The 18476-nt window shown below is 39.5% G+C and overlaps 1 protein-coding gene across 3 annotated transcripts in view; it reads right to left on the bottom strand.

Annotated features, from left to right (window-relative positions):
• fras1.L (Fraser extracellular matrix complex subunit 1 L homeolog) overlaps positions 1-18476 on the bottom strand; it is a 269516-nt gene that overhangs the window by 77490 nt on the left and 173550 nt on the right. For all 3 annotated transcript variants that reach the window (XM_041591087.1, XM_041591088.1, XM_041591086.1), the window contains 3 exons: positions 16003-16143; positions 5342-5482; positions 4918-5058 (listed from right to left, as the gene is read on the bottom strand). In XM_041591087.1, coding sequence (XP_041447021.1) covers positions 4918-5058; positions 5342-5482; positions 16003-16143 — 423 coding nt within the window. The remainder of the gene's footprint in view (positions 1-4917; positions 5059-5341; positions 5483-16002; positions 16144-18476) is intronic.

Raw genomic sequence — 18476 nt, 5'->3', positions numbered from 1 at the left:
GTAGTAGTGTATACGTTGGCCTTGTAGGCATTATTTGCACACTGTTTCTTCAACCCGCCATCGAGCTGTGTGACCTTGTTCCCATTCTGTCTAAATATCCATAATATTACCGTCTCCAGAAAAAACACCGGAGTCACTTTTTTTGGCAAAAAATGACTATTTTCAGCATTTATGTGGCATATTTTTTCCGGCAACTGTGCTTCAGTGGCTGCAACCAAAAAAACTGGGCAAACAATGTCTACAAGGTCAACGTATGGCGAAAAATTACTATTTTCAGCATTTATATGGCATATTTTTTCTGGCAACTGTGCTTCAGTGGCTGCGTCCAAAAAAACTGGGCAAACAATGTCTACAAGGTCAACGTATGGCGAAAAATGACTATTTTCAGCATTTATATGGCATATTTTTTCTGGCAACTGTGCTTCAGTGGCTGCGTCCAAAAAAACTGGGCAAACAATGCCTACAAGGTCAACGTATGGCAGTTGTTTAAAGAGAACAGTAGATTACTAGCCAGCAAAGCTACCTAAGCTAAAATGTCCCTCAAATCCCTGCAGACTTCTGTCCCTCCAATACAGAGCAGTATCAAGCAGATTACTAGCCAGCAAACTTACTATCATCTGTCCCTGAAATCACTAACAGCTCTCCCCCTACACTATCTCTTCCAAGCACACACAGGCAGATTTTTCAGATACATTTTTGCCCTTGATCCCCCTCTGGCATGCCACTGTCCAGGTCGTTGCACCCTTTAAACAACTTTAAAATCATTTTTCTGGCCAGAAATGTCTTTTCTAGATGTTAAAGTTCGCCTTCCCATTGAAGTCTATGGGGTTCGCGAACCGTTCGCGAACCGCTCGCATTTTTGCGCAAGTTCGCGAATATGTTCGCGAACTTTTTTTCCGACGTTCGCTACATCCCTAATTATCAGACACAAGGGGCCGATAATAATGTCTATATGGTAGCTTTAAATGAGTGTGGTTTCTACTACCGTGATCTAATTTAGTTAGCACAAAGGCTCAATAACAAGGCTGCATGGGAACTTTAGATGAGAGTTTTTTGCTACAATATACAAAAAGGGGGTTTGTGGAAGCACTCAAAAGGCTAAGTTAAAGTATATTTAAGTATAATGAAAGTGCTACTTTTTAATGCACATTCCCTGGTCCCGTCTCATAAGTCATTCAGTATAAATGCAAGTGCATGTGTTTACAAAACTGGGGTTTTTAGTTATAAAGTTATGATCATAAAGTTGATAAGCCACCATACCACATCAAGGTAAACCCCATACGGTGGTTCCTAACTTATTTACCTCTGGTCATAGTATAAAAAGTCTTTTACTTCTCTGCATAGTAGCATTACTTGTAATCAGTGTCTCGTAATGTTTCCTATTACTCTAAATTAATTTGCTCTTTGTGGTCCTCTAAATGCACCGATGACGCTTAGCTGAATTATTTTCAGTTTTACCCCATTGCCTAAAATCTGGTCAGATGGCCCATTTTTTAACATTATAAACATTTGGACTTTTTCACTTCAACAAATATATGAATTACATATAAATAAAAAACAATTATAATAAACATCTGAATGACATGTATTCAGTAAAGCTGTCTAACAATATAACTCTATATAAAGCCACGGAAGACTAAAAATGATTCAGATTTATCCAATTCAACAAATGAATCATATCGGCAGAGCTGTAGTGAGGTTACTTTGTCAGCCATGACATCTCAGTGTGTCATGTCTTCTATGTAGCCCATCACAGCTCCCATTTCAAGTAACAATAGAATAATAGCTCCCAGTGATTTTGGTTGCCTTTACTGATCACTGATTTGATAGCTGATATTTCAACTGTCTATGCAGGAAATGCATTCACAATGCTATTAGTAACACAATATATGGTCTGCATAAATGCAAAAGTAGACTGTTCCAATAATTGAATTTAAGAAACTGCTAATGCCTGATATTCATTGTGGCTCGTTACCTAAAAATATGGTAACAATATATGCTACCAAATAGGCACACAGCCTATCTGGATGAAGTCTTTGAGGAAGTCGCTAGACAAAATATGTCAGGCAGTGATGTCATCCTCTTGCATCCAGGACTACATGCAGGCAAGTACAAGTAACTGATGTGGCAAGTCTGGAATATGGCAATGCAGGGACATTGATGCATGTGATTTTAAGCTATTAAGAATGTGAGTGCAATTTTATATTGAAAATCGTTAAATAGGTTTTAAACTATCTTAAGCGCATTTCGTGAAGCTACTAGAAACCTCAGCATCGGAGAACAGATACTATCTTAAGGTCTGCAGAATCCTTTGAACGTTTGTAGGTACCCAATCTTAAACAACCCTCTAGTCTAAGGCACTACAGTCCGAAGGTTGGATAAAGAGCATGCAACCCTAAAATGTGAAAGAAAAAGAGCACTTCTCTTGTAGAATTCACATGAAGGTGCACCATTAAGATTTTAAACTACTACACTAGGCATTTTTCTTGTTTATCCTCAAGCTGTTTGAACGCTGGTCCATTTCTATAAACTATATTGACTGATATATTCAAAGGAGAACAGAAACTGGGAACCGGCTGAGGAGGTGAACTACAGGACTCCTAGATATTTATTCTATCAGGATGTCTGTTTACTAAGTAACCTCTTGACAACCTTGCCAAGGTATGCCTTTTCTGCTAAAAGTTCACAGCTTGTTCATTTAGAAATTGAAAAAAAAAAAATCATAAGTGTGTGTTCAAGGATTCAAAGGCATTCAAATTGTACAAAAAAACATGCCATAGCTGTGACCTAAAACCAAACAGCAGAGCTGTAGCCTATAGGGTTTCCATGAAAATGCAAACAATTATTTATATCCATTGCCATGGACAATCGTGCTGCAGATTAGATTTTTCGTTGCTCTTAAAGGTTAATTAAAAGCATTAAGCTATTGACACACATATGTTTAACCACTGCGTAGAGCAGGGGTGTCCAAACATTTTTCACCAAGGGCCATATGCGGTAAAATACACAAACAGCCGGGCCACTCACTCGAGGTGAAGTACGTAGGTACGCCGTGCAGGTCCTCTCCATTTTTAATTGGCCTGCGAAGCGCGGCAAAAATTTTTGGCCATGCCCATTTTTTTGCCCATACCCCCTGATTACCATGTTCATTTTACAAATTGTAAATAAGTAACACACACATACAGGCACACACACACATACAGACACACATACAAACACACACAGACACACACACATACAGTAACACACATACACAGTGACACACATACAGACAGATACACACACTCAGTGACACACATACAGACAGATACACACACACACAGTAACTCACACACTCGATCTATAACTGACAATGTAAGGTCTCCCTTGCCTGGCTGCAGCCTCCCTAAATCCATGCCTCCCCCAAGCCAAGCATGAAGCAGTTACTCACAGAGATCATCAGATGCACACACAGTTCCAGCACAAACAGCATGTAACAGGCAGGCCACCACCTTGATGAACAGCACCGGGATCCAGCCCAGGTTTGGCAGCAGCGTAGAAGGGGGATGGAGCCATTCTTCCAATTGTTTACCGGCACCCCCCACACTACACTGAACTCCAGTCACGGGGAGGGAAGGGCGGAGTTTAGGACTTCTAACACACTTCTCAGAGTCTCAGATACTGAAGCATTGTAGATTCTGCCCCCGTGGTTAGAAACTTTTTTTTCTGGCTGCTGAGAAACTTGTCGGGATTTTTGCACGCTGCGGGCCAATTAAAAATGGATATCAGGCCGCATTTGGCCCGCAGGCCGTAGTTTGGACACCCCTGGCGTAGAGGTTTCAAGTAGAGGCTATGGTACTTCCGCTAGCGTATTTATGCAACGGTTAGTTTTTTTAAAAACCACGGCGCCAACCGCCATTGTTAAATGTATGTGTGTCCATAGCCTTACAAGAAAAAAATAAAGATACACATTGCCCCAAAATACAGTATGTATTTCTTTGTAATGGGAAAATTTTAGCCCCTCTAGCTCTGGCCACAGAGTATAGCCAGGGGCAATGCAAAGGATCTTCTCAAGTAAAATACCTTCTATTGGTATCCTACACAGATGTAACAGGGCATCTCTTTTGAAAAAAAAATAGCAAAAAGTGCTATAAAGGTGATAACTTTAGTGGCTAACTATTATGGATTAAAAAGGCCTGCACCAGGTCAGAAATACAAACGTGTGGATCTGGACTAAGTGATCGTATGAAATTCCTTTTATTCCACACTTCATTAATTAAACCTTTGACCCACATTATCTTGTACCTTATCTTCTTGTCTCTTGCAGATCCCCTCGTAAATGACTTTGACACCTTACACATAGATTGATATTCATTTTTGTTGGTCATTTGACCTATGAGCTGAATGTTGTATATATACCAGAGAACACCACAGCTTCATTGTAATCAGCTTGATCAGCCAATAAAGGTATCACCTTTATACCACTTTGTTATTTTTTATTTCAAAAGGGTTGCCCTGCAACATTTTTACTGGCTAACATGGTACAGCAACTTTACATATCCTACACTGACAAATATTTCATCCCCACCCCTTCATACCTGGAAGGGGTAATATGTTTTTACATATAACTGTACTTTTGAGTTAGAAGCATAGATAGAAACTTTACACAATGAGAACCTTCCTTCCAGAAACATGTTAGATGTAAATGTGATGTCTTTCTCTAATTGCCTGCCACATACTGTGGTTTGGCTATGTATATATATATATATGTGTATATATATATATATATATATATATATATATATATATATATATATATATATAATGGAAGGTGTTTGAAAGGTGACAAGAAATCATTTTAGATCTCATTGGATAAACTGTTTATTGACATTTCTGACTCAGTGGTTTTGTAATGGTCACTTCTATGTATTCGATTACCTTCACATCTTCTGTTTATAGGATTGCCAGAGAAGCCAGAACCACAGTGAGACACACAAAGCTGATTCTTCAGAAAAGTCTTCCCGTCACACAAATGACATATTTTAGATTCATCACAGTCAAGGCATCCAGGTGGACAAACTGGAAAATAATGGCAACACAAATATGAACCCTATTACTGGCAGGACCCCTGAGAAGCCTCATAAACTATTTGGTAGTACCTCATAAAGCAGTATTCAGAGCAATTTCTATGTACTGAAATACAGATAAGAGCAGAGGCGGAGAATACAGACAGTAAAAAAAGCTAAAATTGTTCCTAAAAATATGCATTTCTTTAAAAGAACAGCTGATGTTGGTGATACTATGCTCAGTATATTTGCACTTTCATTATGTCTACTTAACCAAAGATTTTTCGAGTACTTACCAAGACAAAGTCGGCCAGTTTGGGATACCTTGTGCTGTTTTCCACATTCACTGACACAATGCCCATCCAGTAAGTAAAATGGAGCCTCACACCGAATGCATTGAAAGGGCCCACTACAGACATGGCAGTGTTCTCCACACTCTGAAACACATGGAAGGAAGCAAGGAAGCAATTTTCAATTACTTTCTATTGTATAAATTTTATGTAGATTAGGTTTTCATTTCTCTGTAGCAACTGCAAGAAGCTCTGTGACTGACTTTAGTAAAGCTCCTGCTGAGAAATGTGTCAAGTAAATTATCAAATATAGTTTAGAACGTTAGCAATTTGGCTTATTGAGCTACTACTGAAACACTTAGAAAAAACCAAGTGCCAAGTTTTTAGGCATCCCACCCTACTTTATACAATGAACCAGCTGTGGATATTTTACTTGTGAACAAACACCACCATTTCTAGACACTACCTGCATCAATTAAAGCTATGGGCATGTGCAATACAGAAATCAGTGAAGAATTCTGCACTGCACTTTTGCTTGCCCAAGACAACTCAGGGGATTCCTGGGACAAAAATGGAGGAGTAGTTTTTGAAAGTATAGTAGTCGCTTAGTTGCTTATTATTATTATTATTATTAACATGTATTTATATAGTGCCAACATATTGCGTAGCACTGTAAAGTAAATGTGATTATACAACTAAATCACATGAATTATATACATAGAACATATGGAGTTACATACATCACAATCAATACTGGTACAAAAAGATGAAGAAGGCCCTATGCAAAAGAGCATACACTCTAAAGGGAAGGGAGTAATACACAAGGTGTGGAAACTAAGTGCATGGAAATACAGTAAAAATACTGAAAATACATAATGGATGCATAAAAATGTATTACATTCAGTACTTCTACTGTGTTTAACATGCAGCTGACCTTTGTCCACCAAATCAAGGGTAGGCTCTGCATTGCCGGTGTTGAATTAAGGTTGAGTGGTGTTCCAAGACACCATGTCTTGGAACACCACTCAACCTTTATTCATTTTACACATGCAAAGGAATTCTGCCCATAAAAGAGTTATGAACAGAGTATTACAAATGGTCATATACTATAAGGCACTATGAAAATTTAGTCTTATGGTCTTCCAGTGGGAAAGACATATTTCAGTTATTATTGCTATTGCCATTTGGTAACATGTTTTGTGCGGGAAAATCCTTTAATGATAATAGCTTTCAGAATCAGCATAAAAGCCCAGGAAGGAAAACTTCTAACTATTTTATTTGCAAAAGAGATTCAACTATTGAATTCCTTTCCCTAAATATCTGGTGGGACAGATTTAGGATTGGTTTAATATTTACTTTCACATACATAAAGCAAATACATAAACTGATGGGTGCAAGGAATAAATGAAAAGCGATTACTTACAAGAAAACATTACAGAGGCCAGCATGGGACAGATAAATGATTTTAGAATATAATAAATACATTAAGAAGCAATGGAAATGGGAAAGTATATATATATATATATATATATATATATATATATATATATATATATATATATATATATATATATATATATATATATATATATATTGTGGTGAGGTCACTACTAGGATACCTGGGAAAGTCTAGGACGGAGCTTATTTATGCCCCAGGTTCCTAACAGAGTGGTTCCGGGACTGCTAGTCCAGCCCGGGTGTTTTGAGTTGTCCTGAGGTAACTCAGGTGGTTAATTAAACAGGCAGCTCAAGCCAGAGTGGAGAGTTCCTGGCTGGGGAAAAGACACAGGAAAGCTGCCTGTGTGAGAGGGACTGAAATCACCAAAAGGTTTGGGATTGTATATCTTCCTGTATGTTCTTTGTTTTGGGGAGACAGGCGGTAGGCCTTCTCCTGGTTAGTTAGGAAAACTGACCTGTATTAGTTAGAAGCCTATTAAGTGGCAAGGATTTTATTTTGAATTGTTTGTTTTGTTTATTATTTTTTCTGCAAGAGACAATAAACTGCCAGCAAGAGACTATACTCTCATGAGTTGTGCTTGTGCCGTGGGCTGTGTTACCCCAGGAAAACTGATCCCAGCTACCCAAACTCTTACATATGGTGGAGGGTGCTCTGGCACAAAATAAAGCAACAAAAGGCAGTATAATATTGCAGAGACTGTGAATTAAAGGGGTAGTTATCCCATAAGAACTGTGCAGCATGGAGGAGATTGTGAAACAGTTAATGCTGTCTAATGCCACCCAGCAACAGGCACAGCAGCAAGCGGAAGCCCGCCATAAGGAGCTGGTCCTACAGTTGCAGCAACAGACAATGGTTCAACAACAGGCACAGCAACAGCAGATGATGGCCATGTTTAAAAAGCTGGCAGAAGATGCAGAGGAAGACCGGCAGGTACTGACAGGATTGGTCCAACAGTTGGCACAGAGACCCCAGGAGCCACCTGCAGTAGTACATAGCAATGTACCCAAAATCAATGTAAGCCGCTTCCTCCAAAAGATGACATCAGAGGATGATCCGGAGGCATATCTCACTACATTTGAGCGGACCGCCGAAAGAGAGGGTTGGTTTAAAGAGCAGTGGGCAGGTCTTTTGGCACCCCTGCTAACCGGTGAATTGCAAAAAGCATATTTTGATCTTGACTCTGTTCCTGCCAAGGATTATGAGAAACTGAAAAAAGAGATTCTGGCCCGCCTTGGCGTTACCCTGGCGCTTCGTGCCCAACGTGTATACAGCTGGGCTTATCACCCGGAGAAGCCTCCACGCTCCCAGATGTTTGACCTGATCCACCTGGTGAAAAAATGGTTGCAGCCAGAGTCCTTGACTGGACCTGAGATTATTGAGAGGGTGGTACTGGATCGCTACCTGAGGTCCCTTCCTGTTGCCCTGCGCAAATGGGTGACCCATGGAGACCCTAAAACTGCAGATGACCTTGTGGAGTTAGTGGAAAGGTACTTTGCCGCTGAGAACTTTGGCACCCCTCCCGCATCGTTCCGGGCTCCACACCTGAAAGGGAGGTACACCCTGGCAACGGGTAAGACTGTTCATGGGGACACGGGTGGTGGTAAAAGTAAATCACCCTTAAAGGGAGAGAATTTTGGCAAAAACCCGGGAGGCTGGCAATCTAAAACTGGAAAGTCTGAGACTCTTAGGTTTAATTCCGAGACTGTTAAATGTTTCCGTTGCCATGATTTTGGTCATATTGCAGCAAATTGCACTTTGCTTGATGATCCCATGCAATGTGATTTTTCTTCCAGGAATAGACGCCAGTCCCTGTTTGCTACGGTTGCCTGCACTGCGGTGCCGGTTCAGGAAAAGCAAATGTGTAAAGTGAGTGTGAATGGGAAACAATTGCTTGCATTGCTAGACTCCGGTAGTGTAGTCACTTTGGTAAAGTTAGACTCCGTAGGCCCTGTTAAGTTCCAGTCAAAAAGGTTTGGTGTGGTTTGTATTCATGGTGACACACGGGAGTATCCTGTGGCAACCCTAAAGTTTAAAACGGGCCTTGGTACAGTGACTTACTCTGCAGGGGTAGTACCACACCTTCTGCATGATGCAATAATTGGGAGGGATTTTCCCCAGTTTTGGGATCTCTGGAATCAATCAGTTTCTCCCTGCTCTGATGCAGTGGTTGAAGGACCTGTGCCCATAGAAAATTCAGAACTAACAGGTTCAGAGGATTCTCCTCAGGAAACCCCAGCTTTCCCTTTCTCTGTATTAGCAGGAGACTTGGAGGACCCTGAAGATGGTCAAAACCCTAGTGGGGAAACCAGTAAGTCGGGTATTATTGACAGTGTTGTGGATTTCTCTGATTTTAATGTACACAAAGAGAATTTCGGTACAGAACAGTTAAAAGACCCTGACCTTATAAAAGCTAGAGAAAATGTGAAAATAATTGACGGGGAACCTATTGAGCCAGGGCTCAGGTTATCCTATCCTCACATGGCTTTAAAAGGGGATCTACTGTACCAAGTATCAAGAAAATCAAATGAGGTGATTGAACAATTAGTGGTACCCAAACCATACAGAAAAATGGTGTTGGATCTTGCCCATGGTCATGTAATGGGGGACATTTGGGTGTGAAAAAAACTACCGAAAGAGTTTTGCAGAGATTCTTTTGGCCTGGTGTATATCAGCAGGTAAAGGATTACTGTGAGTCCTGTCCTGTTTGCCAAATTTCCACTCCAAGGCCACATTTTCGTAGTCCCTTAATCCCATTACCAATTATTGAAATACCCTTTGAGCGAATAGCCATGGATCTGGTGGGCCCTTTGTTAAAATCTGCCCGGGGTCACCAATATATCTTAGTGATCATGGACTATGCCACTCGCTATCCGGAAGCTATTCCTTGGCGCAACACTTCTGCTAAAACCATTTCCAAAGAATTGCTTCATGTGTTCAGTAGGGTTGGGATCCCTAAAGAAATCCTCACCGATCAGGGTACCCCTTTCATGTCCAGAGTAACTAAGGAACTCTGTAAATTGTTTTAAATTTCACAATTGCGAACCTCTGTCTACCACCCTCAGACAGATGGTCTTGTGGAACGTTTTAACAAGACCCTAAAAAGTATGTTGAAAAAGGTAGTGGACAAAGATGGGAAAGATTGGGATTGCCTTTTACCCTATCTTATGTTTGCTATTAGGGAAGTTCCCCAATCCTCTACAGGTTATTCCCCGTTTGAGTTACTCTATGGGAGACATCCTAGGGGGCTCTTAGACATAGCTAAGGAAACCTGGGAAGGGGAAGTGACACCCCACAGGAGTGTAATTGAACACATATCACAAATGCAAGACAGAATTGCTTCAATTATGCCCATTGTAAGAGAAAACTTGGCCCAAGCCCAGGCTGCCCAACAAAGGATATACAACCGTAATGCTAAAATACGTGTCTTTTCACCTGGAGACAGAGTACTAGTTTTGGTCCCCACGGTGGAGAGTAAGTTCCTTGCAAAATGGCAGGGACCCTTTGAAATAATTGAGAGAGTTGGGGAGGTAAATTACAAGGTACACCAACCTGGCAAGAGGAAGCCAGAACAAATTTATCATGTTAATTTACTTAAACCCTGGAAAGACAGGGCATCATTAATTGCAGTACCAGCCTATGCTGTTTCTAAGGACACTCACGAGACCCATCTGGTCCCTGAGGTTACCATTGCAGAAACTTTGTCCACCTCCCAAAAACAGGAGGTAAAAGAATTCTTAATGAGGAATAGGGATACTTTCTCTGACCTCCCAGGAAAGACTCCCGTTGTTGAGCATGAGATTGTAACCGAGCCAGGAGTGCGTGTTAAACTCAAACCCTATAGGATTCCCGAAGCTAGACGAAAAGCTGTGGCTGATGAAGTGGCAAAAATGCTTGACTTAGGGGTAATTGAAGAGTCCAATAGTGACTGGTCTAGCCCGATTGTTCTTGTTCCTAAGCCAGATGGTAGCTGGCGGTTCTGTAATGATTTTCGCAAGCTTAATTCAGTATCCAAGTTTGACACTTACCCAATGCCTAGGGTAGACGAGCTCATAGACAGGCTGGGTACTGCTCGTTATCTGACAACATTAGATTTAACAAAAGGGTATTGGCAGATACCATTATCGGAACAGGCCAAGGAAAAAACTGCTTTTGTCACTCCAGGCGGTTCTTTCCAGTACAGAGTAATGCCCTTTGGGCTACAAAATGCCCCTGCCACGTTTCAAAGAGCCATGGATAGAATATTAAGACCTCACCAACAGTATGCGGCTGCATATTTAGATGATGTGGTGATACACAGTACAGATTGGGAGTCTCACCTGCACAGAGTTCAGGCTGTGTTGGATTCCCTCCGTAAAGCAGGCCTTACTGCCAACCCCAAGAAATGTGCCATTGGTTTGGAGGAGGCCAAGTATTTAGGTTACACCATTGGCAGAGGTGTGGTAAAACCCCAGGTAAATAAAACAGCAGCCATTCAACAGTGGCCACGCCCTCTTAATAAGAAGCAGGTTCGAGCTTTTCTGGGTATCACTGGATACTACAGGAGGTTTATTCCTCATTTTGCCACCTTGGCTGCTCCCTTAACAGACTTAACAAAGGGAAAAAACTCTGTCATGGTCAAGTGGTCCCCTGAGGCAGAAAAATCTTTTCAGGCCCTCAAAGATGCATTATGTGCACAACCAGTCTTGTATTCCCCAGATTTTTCAAATGACTTTGTGGTCCAGACAGATGCATCAGATGTGGGATTAGGGGCAGTATTATCCCAGCTTTATAACGGGGAAGAGCATCCAGTGGTGTACTTAAGCAGGAAGCTCAATGACTGTGAGAGGAAGTATGCCACAATTGAAAAGGAGTGTTTGGCCATAAAATGGGCCCTAGATGCCTTAAGGTATTACCTCTTAGGCAGAAAATTTGACCTTATTACTGACCATGCACCTCTAAAATGGATGGCCCAAAAGAAGGAGACCAATAGACGAGTGAATCGTTGGTTCCTCACGCTGCAGGACTACTGTTTCACAGTGAAACATAGGCCCGGGTCAGAAATGGGCAATGTTGATGCCCTGTCCCGGGTTCATTCCTGTTGGGCCTCAGTTGTTCCAACCATTGGGTTGAAACAAGGAGGGGGGGTATGTGGTGAGGTCACTACTAGGATACCTGGGAAAGTCCAGGACGGAGCTTATTTATGCCCCAGGTTCCTAACAGAGTGGTTCCGGGACTGCTAGTCCAGCCCGGGTGTTTTGAGTTGTCCTGAGGTAACTCAGGTGGTTAATTAAACAGGCAGCTCAAGCCAGAGTGGAGAGTTCCTGGCTGGGGAAAAGACACAGGAAAGCTGCCTGTGTGAGGGACTGAAATCACCAAAAGGTTTGGGATTGTATATCTTCCTGTATGTTCTTTGTTTTGGGGAGACAGGCGGTAGGCCTTCTCCTGGTTAGTTAGGAAAACTGACCTGTATTAGTTAGAAGCCCATTAAGTGGCAAGGATTTTATTTTGAATTGTTTGTTTTGTTTATTATTTTTTCTGCAAGAGACAATAAACTGCCAGCAAGAGACTATACTCTCATGAGTTGTGCTTGTGCCGTGGGCTGTGTTACCCCAGGAAAACTGATCCCAGCTACCCAAACTCTTACAATATATATACTGATGATTTGATTATATCATGGATAAGCAGGAAACTGGCATTTAAGTAATCACTGTAAAAGGTCATGATGAAAGAGATAATAAATGGCCACATTTTAATTAACACAACTATTTCAAGCAGAATTGGCCAAAAACCTAAAGATTTTGCAGTACCTAGAACATAAATGTGGAAAAATTTTGTTAAAGCAAAAAGGGAGTATGTAATATTTACTAACCCATCCAATCACATAAAAAAATGTTACCACATTTCTGTACTCCATAGCAACCTATTCAGATGTTTGCTTTTAAGATTTGATCTGATGATTGATTTTATAGGATACTAGTCCAGGGCATTGGGGTCAGGCCACACAGGGCGTTTTGGGGAGATTTGGTCGCCTGGCGACTAATCACCTCATTTTTGCGGTGACCAATCTCCCTTCCCTGACTCTGCGCCAGCTAAAATGAAAAAAACGCCGGAGCTAATCACACGCGGCTTTCAGGGATTCAGGGAAGGCATGTGGGGAGATTGGTCGCCGCAAAAATGAGGCGATTAGTCGCCAGGCGACCAAATCTCCCCAAAACGCCCTCTGTGGACTTACCCTTAAAGAACAGGGAAAGGTAATATCACCCCCCCAGCAGCCTAACAAAAGAACAATGGGAAGGTAAACAGGTAGCAGTTCCCTAACACAAGATAACAGCTCTCTGGTAGATCTAGGAACAACACTCAATAGTAAAAGCCAAGTCTCACTGAGACATGTTCAGTTACATTAAGTAGGAGAAATAACAGCCTGCCAGAAAGTAGTTCAATCCTAAAGTGCTGGCACAAGTCACATGACTGGAGTAGCTGGGAAACTGACACTATGTCTAGCCCCATGTCAGATTTCAAAAATGAATATAAATCTGTTTGCTCTTTTTTAAAATGGATTTTAGTGCAGAAGTCTGCTGGAGCAGCACTATTAATATGAGGTGTTTTGAAAAAAACATGTTTTTCCATGACAGTATCCCTTTAAGATGCACATAGTTTTAATTGGACATTTGACTCTTGTAGTGCTCTCTGTGAACTATGTAGCCCCACAGTTCCTCCTGAAAATTCGCAATTTGCAGAAAAGTACAATGTGTGACAAATAGAGCTTTACCCACAATAAAAATTATAATAATGATGCAAAGATTACCGTAGTAAAAGGGTCTGATTTTAGAGCTTACTAAAACTACTCACTCAGCAACCAACTATACTGCTACCCTGAAAATTTGCTGTAGTTGAGGACATATCATTTCACGTGCTACTTCACATAAAGACTTTTCCATCTCTCCCTATAAACAACTTATGTGTGATGGCTACTAGTGGCTTAGGATATGCACTCCTAAGAATTATTTCCCCAGTGAAAAGGATGACAACCTGAAAACACAATCAGCAAATAAGTTACAGCAGCAGAAATCCGAACTTTTAATATTTTGTTATTGCCCATAAAATGTAAAACTTGCTTCTGTAGAACGGCAGGTAACATTTTTTTAAAGGGTGCTTTGGGAGTATGATTTAGGCAATAAAAATATGTTGTCATATTTGCAGTTTTAAGGGAACATTTACACTTCTATATATTGCTTACCTTAACTTCTATAAAATGTATTTAACATAGCAAAATAATGTACATGTACGGGATTTCTTATCTGAAACCTGATATACAGAAATCTCTGAGTCCATTTTGAGTAAATGATTTTAATTTTGGAAAATGATTTTCCCTTTTCTCTGCAATAATAACAGTACTTTGTACTAGATCGTAACTAACAAGTGTAATTCCATACTGGTGGCAAAACAATCCTACTGGGTCTATATAATGATTACATGTTTTAATGTTTGTTTTAACGTTTGGTGATTTAAATTAAGGAAAACAACATTGTCCATAAAACCCCAGGTCGCATGAATTTTGTATAACAGATTTCATACCTGTAACACCTCATAGCATGAAATGAACATTATTTCAAAGCCTGACAAAACTGTCCATGGTGGCAATTTGATGCAACTGCTATGCCAGCAAAGGTTGGTTATACTGTAGATTGGAAAAAAAATAAAACTGTCCATGTTCTACTGCTCTTGATAAAGAATGCAGGTAAATAAACTACTGTGTAAGCAATAAGATATGCCAGTGGTCCCCAAAATGTAGAATGAATGTCCAGCAGGAATGTATTTAAAGTTTGTGCCTATGTAAAATGTAAATACTTTTCACACTATTTTAGGTACTCCTTCTTTTCTGTATTAACCCACTCAACGGAACCATCCTAGTTCTATTTTTGTGACTTAGTATAGGCAGTCCCCAAGTTACGTATGACATAGGGTGTGTAGGTTTGTTCTCAAGTTGAATTTAAGTGTAACCCGGAACAGGTAAATGTACATATTAAATGCAACTTAGTTTGTCTTAACATAGTACAGCGGTTTATTTTTGCCTTTCTGAGCATATTTATTTTTACATTTCTGTGCTCAGCAGTAGACAAAACACGCCAGAGGGGGTTGGTTTATTAAAGCTAAATGCTAATAAAGGCCAAGCAAAACACAGTACATTATTATATTAGCCTCCTTTAGTAAGTGTGAATTGTATGTAAGTTGGATGTTTGTAATCCAGGGGCTCATTATATTAAATAATACATTTCACCAGTCCCTCCTAGGCTTGGGTCCCTTTTGCCTCTATTGTAAATACACTTATGTCGACCAGTAAATCCTTACAGTAGCATGTTGCCCAAAAAAATAAACATTAAAAAAAAACACTAATTATTCAGATTTACTTAAAAAACTGGAACTGTGGTATGATTATTATTGATTCAATTACCAAAATTTCTTGCACTTATGTATGTAATTTCTCTCAGTGTAAAGTAATTTACTTCTGACAATGCTACCAAGCTGGCATATACTCCATTAAACTTCGCCTGGTCTGAGCTGGCGAAGGCAAGTCTGGCGAAAGTGGTAACGTTCAGTAAAATCCGCATCTTAGTTAATTTGGGGAGTAACGTCCATTCACCAGAGTGAAAATTTGCCTGCCAATAGAGTGTGAATGACCGCTAGCGTCTGCCTCTTTCGCTAACTAAGTTACACCTGCTCCCATTAGTAAATCGGCAAAGTGCCTAAAAACACTAACGCTGGCGATGATCCGCCCTTTAGTAAATGTGCCCCTAAGAGTGTAAATGGTTCCTATAAGTCATAGATAGACTACCATGGTTTTCTTTCAATCTGTGGAATTATTTACGTCTATGTAAAGAAATTTGTTCATTGTTATTTTTGGAACTTGAAATAGTGTTTTAGCACCTTTTTTACATAAACCCAACTACAAGAACTCAAAATTGGGAGCATTATTTTACCATTTACTTCTAATTGTGTGTTCTTGTAGCACTAAATTTAATTATTTGTACCAGGAAACATTATGATGTTCACCTCCAACAGTATATATCTAAAATCAGCAGAGAATGATACTTTTGGAATGTTTTCATAGAAAGCTAAATGTGATGATTTGAGAATTAAAAGCTGACATTTATACATATACAGGGTTACTGTAGTATATTAAGTATTATACAACTATATGGCTGTACTGTAACCTAAAAATGACACTTACCTCGACATGTCTCCCCATGTTTATAAAAGGCAGGTGGGCAGTGTTCTACACAGGCCCCAGCATGCAGAGCATAGTGTTCCATACACTGCAGGCAGTCACTTTTCAGAGGCCCTTTGCAAGCGTTACAACTCCAATCACACTCTGAATGAATGGGGGAAACAAGAACAAACTTCTATCTATTAGTAAATGTGCATTAATAAGGCTTTACCCTACACATAATATTCCATAGATCATCATTCAGAGAGCACAGCTCAATCGATAAAAATAACCTGTATTGATTTTTTTCAGTTAAAAGTAATAAATCAAAAATAGGCATCTCTGTTTATCACATTGCATCTAGTAAGTCTTAGAAAAATGCATCTTTATTAAGGTAAAAAAAAAAAATCTTTCCTTTTTTAGAGGTATGGGATCTATTATCCAGAATGCTCGGGACCTGGGGTTTTAAAGGAATTGTTCAGTGTAAAAATAAAAACTGGGTAAATTGATAGGATGTGCAAAATAAAACATGCATATATAGTTAGTTAGCCAAAAATGTAATGTAAAAAGGCTGGAGTGACTGGATCTCTAACATAATAGCCAGAACACTACTTCTTGCTTTGCAGCTCTCTTGGTTTCCACTGATTGGTTACCAGGCAGTAACCAATCTGTGAATTGAGGGGGGGGGGGGACATAGGTCATAATTGTTGCTTTTGAATCTGATCTGCAAGCTGAGGATTAATTGCAAACTCATGAACAGTTGCATCCCATGTGGTCCCCCTTAAAGTCACTGACTAACTCAGAGTTAGAGAGCTGAAAATCAGGAAGTAGTGTTCTGTTCTTTACACATTCAGTCACTCCAGCCATTATACATTACATCTTTTGCTTAACTAGTTATATAAGAAAAATGTTTTATTTTGCACAGCCTATCTATTTACCAAGTTTTTATTTTTATACTGAACTGTTTCTTTAAGGATAAAGGGTCTTTCTGCAAATTGTATCAACATACCTTAAGTATACTAAAAAATCATTTAAACATGAATTAACTCCAATAGGATTGCTATTCCTCCAGTAAGGATTAATTATATCTTAGTTGGGATCAAGTTCGAGGTACTGTTAATTTGTACAGAAAAAAAGGAAATGCAATTATATCTCTTTGGGAGATGGACTTCCCTTAATTCAGGGCTTTTTGGTTAACATGTTTCCGGATAACTGATCACATATCTGTAGTAGTACTGTAATACTGAGATACTGTATTTGCAAATCTGTAGATTTGTTTAATATGAAACTGAAACCTCTTAAAATACAATATTGGGTTCATAAAATATGATTCTCCGTTGCGTTTTCAAACAAAAACAATGTTTACATGTTTAACTCACAGACCTAACATTTTGCCTGCATCTCACACTTTTCTTCTGTGCTCTCTGGGGTATTAAGTAGTAGATTGGGCTTATTCCTCAGTAAAGTCTGTGGATGTGACTCATCAGCATCACACACATGGGACTCATCACCAATGCACACATAGGATTCATTACACAGGGTTTATCACTATCACAAACAGGACGAGCTGTTATTAGAAAACAACAGTGCCATCTAAATATCTGAGCAGCACCAACAGGCTATGAACAAGAAAAAATTCAAATAATTTAAAAACAGATATTTGGGAACATAAAATCCGTATTAAGCTACATGCACACATTTCATTTTAAGTAACTGCACAACGTAGGGGAATTTATTTTAGCAATCCAATGCTCTATTAGTTTTGAGTTGTTAAATACCTTCTAAATGTCAAATCAAGTTAAAAATATAGACATAAGTACTTATTCCTTTTAAAACCAGTGTTTGTAATGAACACAAGGGCTATTAAATCAAACCCATCAAAAGAAAAAAATCAAAAGAAGACCAACAAACTACATGAGTTTTGCCCCTCCACACTGTGTGTGTCATGAAGCATAAACATTTAGGGTTTTGTGTCTCATAGAGATTATATTTCTTTATTCTTGCGTTTATAGCAATACAAAGTGGCGTTTGCTCAACAGGAGATGAAAGGTTTGAAGATGCACAAACCGCTTGTAATTCAAGAGAGAATTAGACCAAAGGCATACTCTGAGCTCTTTTGGCTTTGCCCATCCTTATTACTCTCTTATGATTGAATCTGTAGCAGTCATTCTCTCCTAGTGCAGAATAGAACTTTTTATTATTATTTTTTATTCTGTTGTTCATTCAATTCTCCAAACTTCGCAAGCCAGTCAGCAATTACAGCAGAAGGAAGAATTCAAAAGCTGTCTATCCCCTCTATTGCACAGAAATACTGCTGTCAGAATTCTATGTATTCAGAAAAGATGGAGGGGAAAATTCTGAAACTAAGAATATCAGTCATAATATCAAGAGTTATTTATCACATCAATACAGAGAATAATGAGAAATATTTTCTATTTCATTTTCAGCACTAAAGGTGCCAAGGCAGATGGAATGCTTATGCCTTTCAGTACAGACTG

Source organism: Xenopus laevis, chromosome 1L, assembly GCF_017654675.1.
Source record: "Xenopus laevis strain J_2021 chromosome 1L, Xenopus_laevis_v10.1, whole genome shotgun sequence".
Taxonomy (NCBI): domain Eukaryota; kingdom Metazoa; phylum Chordata; class Amphibia; order Anura; family Pipidae; genus Xenopus; species Xenopus laevis.
Note: the sequence above shows the minus strand (reverse complement) of the source record. Positions and strands in the feature narration are given on the sequence as shown.